Here is an 18358-nt window from a genome sequence, read left to right as displayed (position 1 = left end):
GGATCCTTGTGGATAGTAGGGTTGTCCGGCTGGACCGGCTCCGTTTGAGATCGCGGTCGTTTTCGCTGGCTTGTTAGATATTTTTCCATTTTCGATCTGTGTGTTCACTTCACATACTGAGAATTCGCGCTTTAACTTACAAAGACCCCAGAAAGATCTCGCGAGAATGTGTAAATATATATAGATACATTTTTTTCATTACAAAACAATGGGGTTGCTAAGCCGTTGCTAGGCCAATTCCTGGAGTTACTATAGCAACTGCCAGCAACCCCCTGGCGCCGCCCCTGATTTTACATTGTATTACTTTAAACTCGATGATTAAGTTTCAGATGTACAAACTACGGTGGCCGGCAGGTGCAATCGCGCCACAACGGCCCAAACACTTACATCAGGAGTAACGTGCTGCAGCTTCAATAACAATGAAACATATTAACAGCAATGTGCCAAAACACATGCAAATGAAGAGAAATCTACACCAACCTGACGAAACATGTGCAGGGTTTACTAAAATATTTTCCCATGTTTTTCGGAAAATAAAATAAAATCTGAATTTAATATTATTTTCCTAAAGATACATTTAAAAAATGCGAATATCTTGTTTCAGAAAAATAAACACAACACTGACATTTTTCCTCAGAGCTCTTTTATTAACAAGAAAAATCCCAACATGTTATTTTTTAGAGACAAGTAAATGTGGCATGCATCTCACATCTTGAATATAGAAACACAATTTATTGCAAACTCATCCTGCTGGCTTTTCTTTTAATGTGTGTTATTTCCTTCTTCAAAATGTCCTTTATGCATTCAACACATTGAGACTTAGTAAAAAATCGAATACATTTAGAATAAAATATCTACAATGAAAGAAGCTCTGTTGCTTTCTCTCTCTCATGATTTACAAGAGAAACAACAAAATAAAAATAAATCAAAATCAATATTCAACAAATATTTAGAGCAAAGTTTACATTTCCATGCGGAGAAATATCAGTTGATGTTAACAGAAATCCTCCTGAGCAGTGACAGCCTCCATGGCTAAACAGACACAGGAAGGAGCGCCGCCTAAAGAAACTCCAACATCTACAGAACAACTCATGAGAAGATGTTAAAGCACATCCCATAATGTTTGATTGACAGCTGATCTCTGTGCAGTGAAGACATGAACACTCAGCTCTCAGCAACAATGATGGACACACAAAGAGTTTAAGAAGTAGAAGAGTTCCTCAAATGAATTCAGGCTATTTCAGTTTACACAACTCAGCTGCGTCACAAACCAAAAGTCCAGCATGTAGCGGCTGAGTGAATGTGGTCTGGACTCTGTGGAGGAGAGTCATGGTTTCAGAGACGCTGTAGAAGAACAGAATACCTGCTCTGTGATCCAGGTACACTCCTACTCTGGAGGACAGAGGACCTGAGACGGGAATTTTGCTATTGTTGTAAGTAAATGAATAACTGTTTTGTTTAAACTCTAACGCCCAGGATTTGTCATTGTATCCAAATAAACATTCAGTACCATCCCCTGCTCTGCGGATATTCTTGTATGAGACTGAAACAAAAACTGCTCTCCCTCTCCGCTCCACCTCCCAGTAACAACGTCCAGTCAGACTCTCTCTACTCAGGACCTGAGGCCAATCAGTGAATCTGTCTGGGTGACTAGAATAAGACTGTTCTTTCATGAATGTTACTTTTCTGCTCCCTTCAGATAATAACAGCTCTGTGTGTGCTGTGTTTGGATCCAGAGTGATCTCCTGTGAATATGTTAAGAACCCAGCTCTGGTGGTGGGCTCTGCTGCTGGCATTAAAACATCCACTTCAGTCAATGAGACGTTTGTCCATTCCTCTCTCAGGACGTCCTGTAGTTTGTCTCTGACTGCTGACAGGGCCGCCGTCACGTCCTCAAAGTAGCTCAGAGGAAGGATGTTGATGCTGGAGGAGTGTGTAGCTTCACTGAGGGCTGACAGTGAGGAGGGGTAGCTGAGCAGAAACTGGTTGTGATCCTCTGTGTGAGAGAGCAGCTTCAGCTCAGCGTCTCTTCTCTTCAGCTCAGAGATCTCCTGCTTCAGCTTCTTCTGAAACTCTTTGGCTTGACTCATTTCTCTCTTCTGCTGGGATCTGAGCTGCTGCTTCACATCAGAGCTTCTTTTCTCCATCAGACGGATCAGCTCAGTGAACATCTTCTCACTGTCCTCCACTGCTTTATCAGCAGAGCCATTGAAGGCCTTCACCTCCTGCTGAAGCAGCTTCACCTCCTTCTCTCCGTCCTGGATTCTCTGCTGGATGTTTAATCGACTCCCCTCCAGCTCTCTCTGCCTCTCAGTCCTCTCTGCTGCAGCTGACACTGTGTCGTGTCCTTTGTGTTCGTCCACAGAGCAGAGAGAACAGATACTCTGCTGATCAGTGCGGCAGAACAGCTTCATCACCTCTTCGTGGCGAGAGCAGATGTTCTCCTGGAGCTTCTTGGAGGGCTCCACCAGCTTGTGTTTTTTTAATTGAGCTACGTCAAAATGAGACTGGAGGTGTTTCTCACAATAAGATAAAAGACAGATGAGGCAGGACTTACAGGCTCTCAGTTTCCTCCCAGTGCAGAAATCACAGGCCACATCTTCAGCTCCAGCATAGCAGTGATCAGCAGGATCTTCTTCAAGTCCAGGCTTCTTCAGCTTCTCCACTAAATCTGCTAACATGGTGTTCTTCAGCAGGACAGGCCTCGGTTTGAAGCTCCTTCTACACTGAGGGCAGCTGTAGACTTTCTTCTTATCCTCTCTATCCCAGTGGCGTTTGATACAGTCCATGCAGTAGCTGTGTCCACAGGGAATAGCCACCGGATCCTTCAGTAGATCCAGACAGATGGAACAAGAGAAGGTTTCCCGGTCCAGCTGAACTCCTTTCTGCCTCATCTCACCTCTCAGTGATAGTTACAGACTGCAGACAGAAGGTCAAATATCCACTTTCTCTGAACAGAAACAATCTCTGACGGACAACAAATCTCCTCTCCTCCTGCTTTTGCTCAGTCAATGCAAAGAATGAGGAAACAGCTTTCTCTTTTAACATGTTGCCAACCTGTGAAGGGGCGGGAATATTCAAATGCCTTGATAGGGTGCAGCTCAGTGTGTTTGGGAGCAGGAATCAAGGGGAACAGATTTAACTGCTTTCAACAAAGCTTTGTGTGAGAGGCAGGGTGTGTTTGCAAAACACATGCAAATGAAGGGAAATCTACACCAACCTGACGAAACATGTGCAGGGTTTACTAAAAGATATTCACATTTTTTTCTGAAAATAATAGAAAATCTGAATTCATTATTATTTTCTTAATTCTAAAAATACATTTAAAATGAAAATATCTTGTTTCAGAAAAAATAATTTAGAGATATTTTTTAGATTAAGAAAACATAAGACTGAGATTTTGTCCTCTTAGCTCTTTTTTTAACAAGAAAAACCCCAACATTTTATTTTTTACAGACATGTAAAGGTGGCACTCATCTCACATCTTGAAAATAGAAACCCCATTTATTACAAACTCAACCTGCTAGCTTTTCTTTTGATGTGTTTGGTTTCCTTCTTCAAAATGTCCTTTATGCATTCAACACATTGAGACTTAGACACAAATAAAAGACCTTTAGAATAAAATATATACGATGAAAGAAGCTCTGGTGCTTTCCCTCTCTCATGCTTTACAAGAGAAACAACAACATACAAATACATCAATATCGATATTCAATACATATTTAGAGCAAAGTTTACATTTCCATGCAGATAAATATCAGTTGAGGTTAACAGAAATCCTCCTGAGCAGTGACAGCCTCCATGGCGAAACAGACACGGGAAGGAGCGCCGCCTGAAGAAACTCCAACATCTACAGAACAAGTCATGAGAAGATGTTAACCCTGTAGAGCCCACTGTTGTAATTTTACAACATTATTTTAAGCTATTCTAAAAAAGTCAGTAAATGTTTTAGTTTTTTTAAAGACTCCATTTACACGGTCTAACGGTCCTTTTGTTCAACTTCACAATGCTATTGGGTATTACATGTGTTTATAGGTCCTGCCCTCTGGAGCATACACTCACACAACTTCAGAATCTTCAAACAAGCAACATCTCTTTGTTTTATTCACATATAGAAATAAAACTCTATAAATATAATGTATTTGATAATTCACTATAACTAAGTTCTAAATGTGTCCTCTGTTAAGATTTTGAATGAACAACAGAATTGAATAAATTAATACATTATTTCTAATTAAAGTATGTGAAATTATATCTTTAGCAATATGTTAAACTCTACTTGTATCTTATCAGTTCATTACTTACAAAAATACATTTAACTCTGGTTCTTGCAGAAACAGTTTCTGAAATGTTTTGGGACACTTGGATGTATCCCTTTTAGTATGATAATTAGCCTGTTAGCATTAGCCAGACAGCATTGTGTGACTTGTTGATCTGGTTTATCTGCATGTATGGGTGTAGGTATTCCTTTTGTTATGATAAGGCTAAGCCAGGTAGTATCGTGTGACTCAAGTGTTCAATGTAAATAGGATTCAGATACTTGTTGCATCGGGACACCTGGAAGGGCGTGCTGCATGCATTCCTTTTAGTATGATAATAGGCTAAGCCAGACAGAATGAACACTTGTCCCACCACCCTATTGTTACAGCAGAAGGTTTAATACAGCATATTTATGATATTCATTAGAGATCACATGGTATTCCATATGATGTGTGTTACTGAGTTGGGTCACACACGTTAGAGAGACAATGGTCGTTCTGAATGATCAATACATGTATTCATTTTAAGTGAGCTGACACCGAGGTTAGAGGAAGTTCAGAGAAGGCCTTAGGTTATAAAAACAGTTAACCTTTGTTAGTTAACTAATCCTAAGGATGTCATGAGATGTTGATGTTTAAACATATACAAGTAGGCTATAGCTTTCAGAGAGAAAAACATGTGACATGTGTGTGGTAGGCTGCATGATAACATTTGTGTGCGTCAAAGGGAAAATGTGTGTGTGTTCATTGCCGTTGCTATATAATTATGTTGTGTGATTACTGCTACTGTCGGGGGCATTTCCGCGATTGGTGATGCACTTCCCATTATTGTTTGTTGCAACAACTAAATAATAATTATTGATCCGCTAAATGTGTTCATTTCACATCGCATAAACACCATATCCCAACGTCCATTGAGGCTAAAACATCCAATCAGCGAGCTGAGGATCTTTCCTACGTCTGTTTCTGGTATTGTTCCTGTAATGAGAGTTCACATTTGTGCTACATTGAAGGGTGGAATTGACTACACATTGTCAGAAACATAAATTGCTTCAGATATAACTCGAATTCCCCTCCAGCCCCAGTCAATCATGGTGTCCCCCAAGGCTTTATGCTTGGCCCCCTCCTGTTCACCATTTACATGGTACCCCTTGGCCAGATCATCTGCCATCACAGACTCAACTTCCACTGCTATGCTGATGATGCCCAAATCTATCTCAGCACTACAGCTTCTTGGAGGGCTCCACCAGCTTGTGTTTTTTAAATGTAGCTGTGTCACAATGAGACTGGAGGTGTTTGTCACAACAAGAGGCCAAACACACCACACAGGACACATCTTCAGCTCCAGCATAGCAGTGATCAGCAGGAGCTTCTTCAACTCTTCTGTTTCTCTGCTAAATCTGCTAACGTGGTGCTTTTTCAGCTCTCGTTTCAATGTCATCCCGGTTTTACGGTCTAAAAAGTGTTGAAGCAGTTTTTATCACTCTCTGAAGAACAAGAAGAAATATATTTGACATTCTATTACTTTAAACTCGATGATTAAGTTTCAGATGTACAAACTACGGTGGCCGGCAGGTGCAATCACGCCACAACGGACCAAACACTTACATCAGAACGTGCTGCAGCTTCAATAACAATGAAACATATTAACAGCAATGTGCCAAAACACATGCAAATGAAGAGAAATCTACACCAACCTGACGAAACATGTGCAGGGTTTACTAAAATATATTCCCATGTTTTTCTGAAAATAAAATAAAATCTGAATTTAATATTATTTTCCTAAAAATAAATTTTAAAAATGCGAATATCTTGTTTCAGAAAAAATAAACACAACACTGACATTTTTCCTCAGAGCTCTTTTATTAACAAGAAAAATCCCAACATGTTATTTTTTAGAGACAAGTAAATGTGGCACTCATCTCACATCTTGAAAATAGAAACACAATTTATTGAAAACTCATCCTGCTGGCTTTTCTTTTAATGTGTGTTATTTCCTTCTTCAAAATGTCCTTTATGCTTTCAACACATTGAGACTTAGTAAAAAATTGAATACATTTAGAATAAAATATCTACAATGAAAGAAGCTCTGGTGCTTTCCCTCTCTCATGCTTTACAAGAGAAACAACAACATACAAATAAATCAATATCGATATTCAACAAATATTTAGAGCAAAGTTTACATTTCCATACGGAGAAATATCAGTTGAGGTTAACAGAAATCCTCCTGAGCAGTGACAGCCTCCATGGCTAAACAGACATGAAGGAGCGCCGCCTAAAGAAACTCCAACATCTACAGAACAACTCATGAGAAGATGTTAACCCTGTAAAGCCCACTGTTGTAATTTTACAATATTATTTTAAGCTATCCTAAAAAAGTCAGTAAATGTTTTTGTTTTTTTAAAGACTCCATTTACACGGTCTAACGGTCCTTTGGTCAGCCTCACAATGCTATTGGGTATTACATGTGTTTATAGGTCCTGCCCTCTGGAGCATACACTCACACAACTTCAGAATCTTCAAACAAGCAACATCTCTTTGTTTTATTCACATATAGAAATAAAACTCTAATATAAATATAATATCTTTCATAATTCAATCTAACTAAGTTCTAAATGTGTCCTTTGTTAAGATTTTGAATGAACACCAGAATTGAATAAATTAATACATTATTTCTGATAAAAGTATGTGAAATTATATCTGTAGCAATATGTTAAACTCTACTTGTATCTTATCAGTTAATTACTTACAAAAATACATTTAACTCTGGTTCTTGCAGAAACAGTTTCTGAAATGTTTTGGGACACTTGGATGTATCCCTTTTAGTATGATAATCAGCCTGTTAGCATTAGCCAGACAGCATTGTGTGACTTGTTGATCTGGTTTATCTGCATGTATGGGTGTAGGTATTCCTTTTGTTATGATAAGGCTAAGCCAGGTAGTATCGTGTGACTCAAGTGTACAATGTAAATAGGATTCAGATACTTGTTGCATCGGGACACCTGGAAGGGCGTGCTGCATGCATTCCTTTTAGTATGATAATAGGCTTAGCCAGACAGAATGAACACTTGTCCCACCACCCTATTGTTACAGCAGAATGTTTAATACAGCATATTTATGATATTCATTAGAGATCACATGGTATTCCATATGATGTGTGTTACTGAGTTGGGTCACACACGTTAGAGAGACAATGGTCGTTCTGAATTATCAATAGATGTATTCATTTTAAGTGAGCTGACACCGAGGTTAGAGGAAGTTCAGAGAAGGCCTTAGGTTATAAAAACAGTTAACCTTTGTTAGTTAACTCATCCTAAGGATGTCATGAGATTTTGATGTTTAAACATATACAAGTATAGCTTTCAGAGAGAAAAACATGTGACATTTGTGTGGTAGGCTGCATGATAACATTTGTGTGCGTCAAACATGCTTAGGGAAAATGTGTGTGTGTTCATTGCAGTGGCTATATAATTATGTTGTGTAATTACTGCTACTGTCGGGGGCATTTCCGCGATTGGTGATGCACTTCCCATTATTGTTTGTTGCAACAACTAAATAATAATTACTGATCAGTCGTTTGTGTTTGTTTCACATCGCATAAACACCATATCCCAACGTCCATTGAGGCTAAAACATCCAATCAGCGAGCTGAGGATCTTTCCTACGTCTGTTTCCGGTATTGTTCCTGTAATGAGAGTTCACATTTGTGCTACATTGAAGGGCGGAATTGACTACACATTGTCAGAAACATAAATTGCTTCAGATATAACTCGAATTCCCCTCCAGCCCCAGTCAATCATGGTGTCCCCCAAGGCTTTATGCTTGGCCCCCTCCTGTTCACCATTTACATGGTACCCCTTGGCCAGATCATCTGCCATCACGGACTCAACTTCCACTGCTATGCTGATGATGCCCAAATCTATCTCAGCACTACAGCTTCTTGGAGGGCTCCACCAGCTTGTGTTTTTTAAATGTAGCTGTGTCACAATGAGACTGGAGGTGTTTGTCACAATAAGAGGCCAAACACACCACACAGGACACATCTTCAGCTCCAGCATTGCAGTGATCAGCAGGAGCTTCTTCAACTCTTCTGTTTCTCTGCTAAATCTGCTAACGTGATGCTTTTTCAGCTCTCGTTTCAATGTCATCCCGGTTTTACGGTCTAAAAAGTGTTGAAGCAGTTTTTATCACTCTCTGAAGAACAAGAAGAAATGTATTTTACACATGGGCGGCGCCAGGATGTTTTTGCTGCAGTAGCTTAGCAGTTGCTATATGACAGCACGGCGTTGCTAGTTAATTTTCAAAATAAATAAACAAACAATACCAGTGGGCCAAGCACGAGCCTGTTCATATTGTAGCGTTCACCGCTTTTCAAGATCACAGATCACTCTAGCCTTCAATGTCGAAAACGTTCTCTTTATTTACAAAACCAATCAATAGTATAACACTTTTCCCAACACTCGAACACAACTCCTAGCGTCTCGTACTCCCTGCCTGCACACACCGGAAAACGCACACACACACTCCCACAAACAACATTGCCTATATAACTTAACTTTACAATGTAGTAAACTGTGCACATCTGATCACACACACACACACACACACACACACACACACACACACACACACACACACACACACACACACACACACACACACACACACACACACACACACACACACACACACACACACACACACACACACACACACACACACACACACACACACACACCAAGGGGTCACATCTGTTACAGCAGGACAATGCGTCTGTTGTTGTGGTTCAAAGCAAACACGTCTATTACCTCCTGCACAGCCAGGGCTCTTGCTCGTTCTGCATTGATGGACAGCAAAGCCAAATTGCTATTCCTCAAGTCCCCGCTGTTGCTCCTCATGTAGTTTTTCACACGCCGTAAACAAGAAAAGCCTTCAATCGCATTTTGCAGACGTGACAGGCAGTGTGACCGATATACACAAAAGTCTGTGCAAATCAATAAATGCGTCCTTGTATGGCCGGAGAAGGGAGAGAAATGTGTGCGTGGTTTTCACGGTTTGTCCCTGCTGCTGCTGCTTTTTTCGGTCAAGGAGCCGTCGAACTTGGTGCAGTTCTGCAGACAGGTTGTCCGTTTTTACCCCATAATACTGGGCCATGGGTGATAGGTGCTCCAGCTCAAGGAATGACTTGTGAGTTGGATTTCAGGCAGACGTGCCCTGTAGCAAGCCACAAGATTCAGACGAAAACTGCCTTTTCATTTCATTGACAAGTCTATCAATGACAGGGTAGTAGCAGTGCTTGCGGATGTCATCAGAGGAGGTGAGAGGTGGAAGTTTTCCTGTTGGAGCATCAACTACAAACTTCTGTAGGTGGCATGCAGGCTGAGTTTGACGTCGCTCTTGTCTCAACTTGACGAGGATGCCAGTCTTGGTGGAGAGGGCGTGTGCTTTGTCCAAAATTTCCTCCCATGATTTTTCATTTCTCTTTTCGGAGAGGGATGTAATTACCGACTCAACAAGATCCGTAGCAGAGGCCAGTTGAAAATCCCCTGCTGATCTTACATTCTTGACACAGTCAACAAAAACTAAATTTCGCCGGTGGGCATGGCAATGTACATAAAGGGCCTGTGGAACCTCCTTCCGAAATCTCTCCTGCACACCATTATTACACCCCGACATGACAGCGGCACCGTCGTAGCATTGGCCAATGCACATGTTGTGATCAATGTTGCATTTACTGAGCGTCTGTTTGATCGTTGTCAAAAGTGAATCTGCGTCTAGTCCATCAGCTGGGGTGAAGTGAAGGAACTCCTCCTGTATGCCATCGTCATGTATATACCGCACTGCCAGACACCTGCTCCTTTTTACTCACGTCTTTGCTCTCATTCACCATCAGTGCAAACACTCCAGCTTCCTGTACTTCCCCGCTGATTTGATCTCTGACCATATTTGATATCAGCTCAATTAGCTCATCTTGTATTTCGTGGTGTGTGTACTTTGCATTTCTTGGATTGTCAGATTTTTTTTTTCTCCACAGTTTTGTCAAACTTGCCAATCAGGTCTAAAAGTTCGATGAGTTCCCCCTGTTGGCTGTTTCACTCTCCCTATGCCTCCGTAGTGCAATGGTTTGACACGCAGTGTCACGCAATGCTTCCACAACTGCCCGCATATATTCCCTGTTTTCACATACAGTTTTTGAATGTCCCTCGCTGAGTGCGTTGCTGATTTTTGAGCCACTCTCTTTCCTTACTTTAAATTCAGACCATGCATCCATGGCACATTTATGTCCACTGCTCACATCATGTGTAAGGAATGAATGCGTATCTTTAACCCAGGTGCTAAATCCGTCATGGGTAAAGGCGGTTTCTTTATGCAGGGTATATGCAGGAATCCTGAAGTCAAATTTAATACCTTTTAAGACCTTTTTTAAGACCCTTTCCATACATTTTAAGACCTCATCGCAACTTTGAGTTCTAACCGGTTACATTGGCAACACACTTTACCTCACATTGACTATATTGATTGTAAGATAGTAAAACTAAACAGAGTGCAGACAGACTACTGAAGCCTCCTTTCCACATGAACTTCAACCTCTCTGTGAAGGTTTAATGCAGTATGCTGCTTTGTTGCTTCTGTACTCTGTGCTCTTTCATTCCAGTAAAACTCCTCAGAAAACATTAGAAACCAGTATTTGACCAATAAACAAAACAATTGACAAAACTTTGAACTATGAAATATGTTAAACTTTGGTGAGCTTCAGCGGGGTAATGCCATATAGGAGCACCCTCAGAAATACCCAGGGGTTAAATTGGGCACACGCTTTCGATTCATTAACGTGTCCGTTCACACTAGACCACTAGACCGCTGGAAATGCTGGAAACGATGTAGTACATATGTCAGGCCTGTAAGTGGCGCTGCTGCATACACCAAAAGCAGCGAAGAAGACCCCGGAGCATGGTTGCCCTTCTGTTTATTCTCCGCGGTGGACGGCGTGTTCTCCTGCTGTATCTCTCAGGTAGTCCACCAGCAGATGAAAAACACCCACCCCACCGCCTCTTCCAAGGAACGAGGGGACCGTGCGGCAGAGCTTCCTTAAAAAAAAATGTTCCGCCGGTCAACATGTCCTTTAAAGTTTAAATCTTCCGTACAAAATTAGGAAAGTGCCGGTCAGAGGTCTTCTTTGTTATTTATTGAGCTTTAAAACAAATTGATAACGACTCTGTTCTCTGTATAATAATATAATAATATTTAATAAACGGTGACTGCCTCTCTTTTCCTCCCCCTCTTCTGACAGCCCAGCAGCAGCAGGAGACGTGGGGAGAGGGAGGCGGGCTATTTCATCGTTATCAGAAAATGATCACATAGGGTTGGACCCCCCAGAGCGTTGCGTATGCCGGTCTACCCAAAACTGTCTTGTGAGCTCGTGGCAGAACCATGAAACCAAAAAAACAAAAATATACAACGGTCTACCCACCTTGGGACCCGTTACCGTAGTCGTTTATTCCCCCCGCCACACACAGAGCGGAGCAAGGCAACGAAACTTAAAATAATAAGCAGCATTTTAGGGCGCGCTATGCATGGGGCCGCCTTGTGGGGTTTCCCGACATGTCGTTTCAGTAAATTAAAGGGTGTTTCATGTTGTCGTTACTGTGAACCTTCTTAATACCTTGGAAAATGCCGTTTAATACTTTTTAATACTTTTTAATAGCCTTAATTTTCGGTACTTCTTGGTCGGGTATTTTCTAAGCATGGGACGTCTTGGTACATCAGAGGCTGACTGGCTGATGTCAATTACGGTGTGGAGGGGTCGGGGAGCAGCGCTAGCTCCGCTGGTTCCACTGCAGCTCGCCGTAGCAGATAGCTGTTCCTGCTGCTGCGGGGGCAGTGGGTCAGTTGGCGGGGCCGGGGGCTCCTGTTCTTCGTGGTCCCAATCCTCCCGGTTATCATTGGTAATAGTAACATCGGGATCCTTGTGGATAGTAGGGTTGTCCGGCTGGACCGGTTCCGTTTGAGATCGCGGTCGTTTTCGCTGTCTTGTTAGACATTTTTCCATTTTCGATCTGTGTGTTCACTTCACATACTGAGAATTCGCGCTTTAACTTACAAAGACCCAGAAAGATCTCGCGAGAATGTGTAAATATATATAGATACATTTTTTTCATTACAAAACAATGGGGTTGCTAAGCCGTTGCTAGGCCAATTCCTGGAGTTGCTATAGCAACTGCCAGCAACCCCCTGGCGCCGCCCCTGATTTTACATTGTATTACTTTAAACTCGATGATTAAGTTTCAGATGTACAAACTACGGTGGCCGGCAGGTGCAATCGCGCCACAACGGACCAAACACTTACATCAGAACGTGCTGCAGCTTCAATAACAATGAAACATATTAACAGCAATGTGCCAAAACACATGCAAATGAAGAGAAATCTACACCAACCTGACGAAACATGTGCAGGGTTTACTAAAATATTTTCCCATGTTTTTCGGAAAATAAAATAAAATCTGAATTTAATATTATTTTCCTAAAAATAAATTAAAAAATGCGAATATCTTGTTTCAGAAAAAATAAACACAACACTGACATTTTTCCTCAGAGCTCTTTTATTAACAAGAAAAATTCCAACATGTTATTTTTTAGAGACATGTAAATGTGGCACTCATCTCACATCTTGAAAATAGAAACACAATTTATTGCAAACTCATCCTGCTGGCTTTTCTTTTAATGTGTGTTATTTCCTTCTTCAAAATGTCCTTTATGCATTCAACACATTGAGACTTAGTAAAAAATCGAATACATTCAGAATAAAATATCTACAATGAAAGAAGCTCTGGTGCTTTCCCTCTCTCATGATTTACAAGAGAAACAACAACATACAAATACATCAATATCGATATTCAACAAATATTTAGAGCAAAGTTTACATTTCCATGCGGAGAAATATCAGTTGAGGTTAACAGAAATCCTCCTGAGCAGTGACAGCCTCCATGGCTAAACAGACAGGAAGGAGCGCCGCCTGAAGAAACTCCAACATCTACAGAACAACTCATGAGAAGATGTTAACCCTGTAAAGCCCACTGTTGTAATTTTACAATATTATTTTAAGCTATCCTAAAAAAATCAGTAAATGTTTTTGTTTTTTTAAAGACTCCATTTACACGGTCTAACGGTCCTTTGGTCAGCCTCACCATGCTATTGGGTATTACATGTGTTTATAGGTCCTGCCCTCTGGAGCATACACTCACACAACTTCAGAATCTTCAAACAAGCAACATCTCTTTGTTTTATTCACATATAGAAATAAAACTCTAATATAAATATAATATCTTTGATAATTCACTATAACTAAGTTCTAAATGTGTCCTTTGTTAAGATTTTGAATGAACAACAGAATTGAATAAATTAATACATTATTTCTGATAAAAGTATGTGAAATTATATCTGTAGCAATATGTTAAACTCTACTTGTATCTTATCAGTTCATTACTTACAAAAATACATTTAACTCTGGTTCTTGCAGAAACCGTTTCTGAAAGGTTTTGGGACACTTGGATGTATCCCTTTTAGTATGATAATCTGCCTGTTAGCATTAGCCAGACAGCATTGTGTGACTTGTTGATCTGGTTTATCTGCATGTATGGGTGTAGGTATTCCTTTTGTTATGATAAGGCTAAGCCAGGTAGTATCGTGTGACTCAAGTGTACAATGTAAATAGGATTCAGATACTTGTTGCATCGGGACACCTGGAAGGGCGTGCTGCATAAATTCCTTTTAGTATGATAATAGGCTAAGCCAGACAGAATGAACACTTGTCCCACCACCCTATTGTTATAGCAGCATGTTTAATACAGCATATTTATGATATTCATTAGAGATCACATGGTATTCCATATGATGTGTGTTACTGAGTTGGGTCACACACGTTAGAGAGACAATGGTCGTTCTGAATTATCAATACATGTATTCATTTTAAGTGAGCTGACACCGAGGTTAGAGGAAGTTCAGAGAAGGCCTTAGGTTATAAAAACAGTTAACCTTTGTTAGTTAACTAATCCTAAGGATATCATGAGATGTTGATGTTTAAACATATACAAGTATAGCTTTCAGAGAGAAAAACATGTGACATTTGTGTGGTAGGCTGCATGATAAAATGTGTGTGCGTCAAACATGCTTAGGGAAAATGTGTGTGTGTTCATTGCCGTGGCTATATAATTATGTTGTGTGATTACTGCTACTGTCGGGGGCATTTCCGCGATTGGTGATGCACTTCCCATTATTGTTTGTTGCAACAACTAAATAATAATTACTGATCAAACGTTTGTGTTTGTTTCACATCGCATAAACACCATATCCCAACGTCCATTGAGGCTAAAACATCCAATCAGCGAGCTGAGGATCTTTCCTACGTCTGTTTCCGGTATTGTTCCTGTAATGAGAGTTCACATTTGTGCTACATTGAAGGGTGGAATTGACTACACATTATCAGAAACATAAATTGCTTCAGATATAACTCGAATTCCCCTCCAGCCCCAGTCAATCATGGTGTCCCCCAAGGCTTTATGCTTGGCCCCCTCCTGTTCACCATTTACATGGTACCCCTTGGCCAGATCATCTGCCATCACGGACTCAACTTCCACTGCTATGCTGATGATACCCAAATCTATCTCAGCACTACAGCTTCTTGGAGGGCTCCACCAGCTTGTGTTTTTTAAATGTAGCTGTGTCACAATGAGGCTGGAGGTGTTTGTCACAATAAGAGGCCAAACACACCACACAGGACACATCTTCAGCTCCAGCATAGCAGTGATCAGCAGAAGCTTATTCAACTCTTCTGTTTCTCTGCTAAATCTGCTAACGTGATGCTTTTTCAGCTCTCGTTTCAATGTCATCCCGGTTTTACGGTCTAAAAAGTGTTGAAGCAGTTTTTATCACTCTCTGAAGAACAAGAAGAAATGTATTTGACATGTTATTACTTTAAACTCGATGATTAAGTTTGAGATGTACAAACTACGGTGGCCGGCAGGTGCAATCGCGCCACAACGGCCCAAACACTTACATCAGGAGTAACGTGCTGCAGCTTCAATAACAATGAAACATATTAACAGCAATGGGCCAAAACACATGCAAATGAAGACAAATCTACACCAACCTGACGAAACATGTGCAGGGTTTACTCAAATATTTTCCCATGTTTTTCGGAAAATAAAATAAAATCTGAATTTAATATTATTTTCCTAAAAATAAATAAAAAAAATGCGAATATCTTGTTTCAGAAAAATAAACACAACACTGACATTTTTCCTCAGAGCTCTTTTATTAACAAGAAAAATCCCAACATGTTATTTTTTAGAGACAAGTAAATGTGGCACTCATCTCACATCTTGAATATAGAAACACAATTTATTGCAAACTCATCCTGCTGGCTTTTCTTTTAATGTGTGTTATTTCCTTCTTCAAAATGTCCTTTATGCATTCAACACATTGAGACTTAGTAAAAAATTGAATACATTTAGAATAAAATATCTACAATGAAAGAAGCTCTGTTGCTTTCTCTCTCTCATGATTTACAAGAGAAACAACAACATACAAATACATCAATATCGATATTCAATAAATATTTAGAGCAAAGTTTACATTTCCATGCAGAGAAATATCAGTTGAGGTTAACAGAAATCCTCCTGAGCAGTGACAGCCTCCATGGCTAAACAGACACGGGAAGGAGCGCCGCCTAAAGAAACTCCAACATCTACAGAACAACTCATGAGAAGATGTTAACCCTGTAAAGCCCACTGTTGTAATTTTACAACATTATTTTAAACTATTCTAAAAAAGTCAGTAAATGTTTTAGTTTTTTTAAAGACTCCATTTACACGGTCTAACGGTCCTTTTGTTCAACTTCACAATGCTATTGGGTATTACATGTGTTTATAGGTCCTGCCCTCTGGAGCATACACTCACACAACTTCAGAATCTTCAAACAAGCAACATCTCTTTGTTTTATTCACATATAGAAATAAAACTCTAATATAAATATAATATCTTTGATAATTCACTATAACTAAGTTCTAAATGTGTCCTTTGTTAAGATGTTGAATGAACAACAGAATTGAATAAATTAATACATTATTTCTGATAAAAGTATGTGAAATTATATCTTTAGCAATATGTTAAACTCTACTTGTATCTTATCAGTTAATTACTTACAAAAATACATTTAACTCTGGTTCTTGCAGAAACAGTTTCTGAAATGTTTTGGGACACTTGGATGTATCCCTTTTAGTATGATAATCAGCCTGTTAGCATTAGCCAGACAGCATTGTGTGACTTGTTGATCTGGTTTATCTGCATGTATGGGTGTAGGTATTCCTTTTGTTATGATAAGGCTAAGCCAGGTAGTATCGTGTGACTCAAGTGTACAATGTAAATAGGATTCAGATACTTGTTGCATCGGGACACCTGGAAGGGCGTGCTGCATGCATTCCTTTTAGTATGATAATAGGCTTAGCCAGACAGAATGAACACTTGTCCCACCACCCTATTGTTATAGCAGAATGTTTAATACAGCATATTTATGATATTCATTAGAGATCACATGGTATTCCATATGATGTGTGTTACTGAGTTGGGTCACACACGTTAGAGAGACAATGGTCGTTCTGAATTATCAATAGATGTATTCATTTTAAGTGAGCTGACACCGAGGTTAGAGGAAGTTCAGAGAAGGCCTTACAGTAGGTTATAAAAACAGTTAACCTTTGTTAGTTAACTCATCCTAAGGATATCATGAGATGTTGATGTTTAAACATATACAAGTATAGCTTTCAGAGAGAAAAACATTTGACATTTGTGTGGTAGGCTGCATGATAACATTTGTGTGCGTCGAACATGCTTAGGGAAAATGTGTGTGTGTTCATTGCAGTGGCTATATAATTATGTTGTGTGATTACTGCTAATGTTGGGGGGCATTTCCGCGATTGGTGATGCACTTCCCATTATTGTTTGTTGCAACAACTAAATAATAATTACTGATCAGCCGTTTGTGTTTGTTTCACATCGCATAAACAGCATATCCCAACGTCCATTGAGGCTAAAACATCCAATCAGCGAGCTGAGGATCTTTCCTACGTCTGTTTCCGGTATTGTTCCTGTAATGAGAGTTCACATTTGTGCTACATTGAAGGGCGGAATTGACTACACATTGTCAGAAACATAAATTGCTTCAGATATAACTCGAATTCCCCTCCAGCCCCAGTCAATCATGGTGTCCCCCAAGGCTTTATGCTTGGCCCCCTCCTGTTCACCATTTACATGGTACCCCTTGGCCAGATCATCTGCCATCACGGACTCAACTTCCACTGCTATGCTGATGATACCCAAATCTATCTCAGCACTACAGCTTCTTGGAGGGCTCCACCAGCTTGTGTTTTTTAAATGTAGCTGTGTCACAATGAGACTGGAGGTGTTTGTCACAATAAGAGGCCAAACACACCACACAGGACACATCTTCAGCTCCAGCATAGCAGTGATCAGCAGGAGCTTCTTCAACTCTTCTGTTTCTCTGCTAAATCTGCTAACGTGATGCTTTTTCAGCTCTCGTTTCAATGTCATCCCGGTTTTACGGTCTAAAAAGTGTTGAAGCAGTTTTTATCACTCTCTGAAGAACAAGAAGAAATGTATTTGACATGTTATTACTTTAAACTCGATGATTAAGTTTCAGATGTACAAACTACGGTGGCCGGCAGGTGCAATCGCGCCACAACGGCCCAAACACTTACATCAGGAGTAACGTGCTGCAGCTTCAATAACAATGAAACATATTAACAGCAATGTGCCAAAACACATGCAAATGAAGACAAATCTACACCAACCTGACGAAACATGTGCAGGGTTTACTCAAATATTTTCCCATGTTTTTCGGAAAATAAAATAAAATCTGAATTTAATATTATTTTCCTAAAAATAAATAAAAAAAATGCGAATATCTTGTTTCAGAAAAATAAACACAACACTGACATTTTTCCTCAGAGCTCTTTTATTAACAAGAAAAATCCCAACATGTTATTTTTTAGAGACAAGTAAATGTGGCACTCATCTCACATCTT

At 40.0% G+C, this 18358-nt stretch overlaps 1 protein-coding gene across 1 annotated transcript; it reads right to left on the bottom strand.

Annotated features, from left to right (window-relative positions):
- Positions 1 to 1010: 1010 nt before the first annotated feature.
- LOC307020709 (tripartite motif-containing protein 16-like) lies at positions 1011 to 2894 on the bottom strand (the record flags this gene model as incomplete). The annotated part of the gene is made up of 1 exon (XM_079652241.1): positions 1011 to 2894. The coding sequence occupies one exon, from the start codon at positions 2892 to 2894 to the stop codon at positions 1236 to 1238; it is 1659 nt and encodes a 552-aa protein (XP_079508367.1). The 3' UTR covers positions 1011 to 1235.
- Between the last annotated feature and the right edge of the window lie 15464 nt (positions 2895 to 18358).

Source organism: Notothenia rossii, assembly GCF_949606895.1.
Source record: "Notothenia rossii genome assembly, chromosome: 9".
NCBI lineage: Eukaryota > Metazoa > Chordata > Actinopteri > Perciformes > Nototheniidae > Notothenia > Notothenia rossii.
The sequence above is the reverse complement of the archived record's forward strand: the minus strand, read 5'-3'. Positions and strand labels throughout refer to the sequence as shown.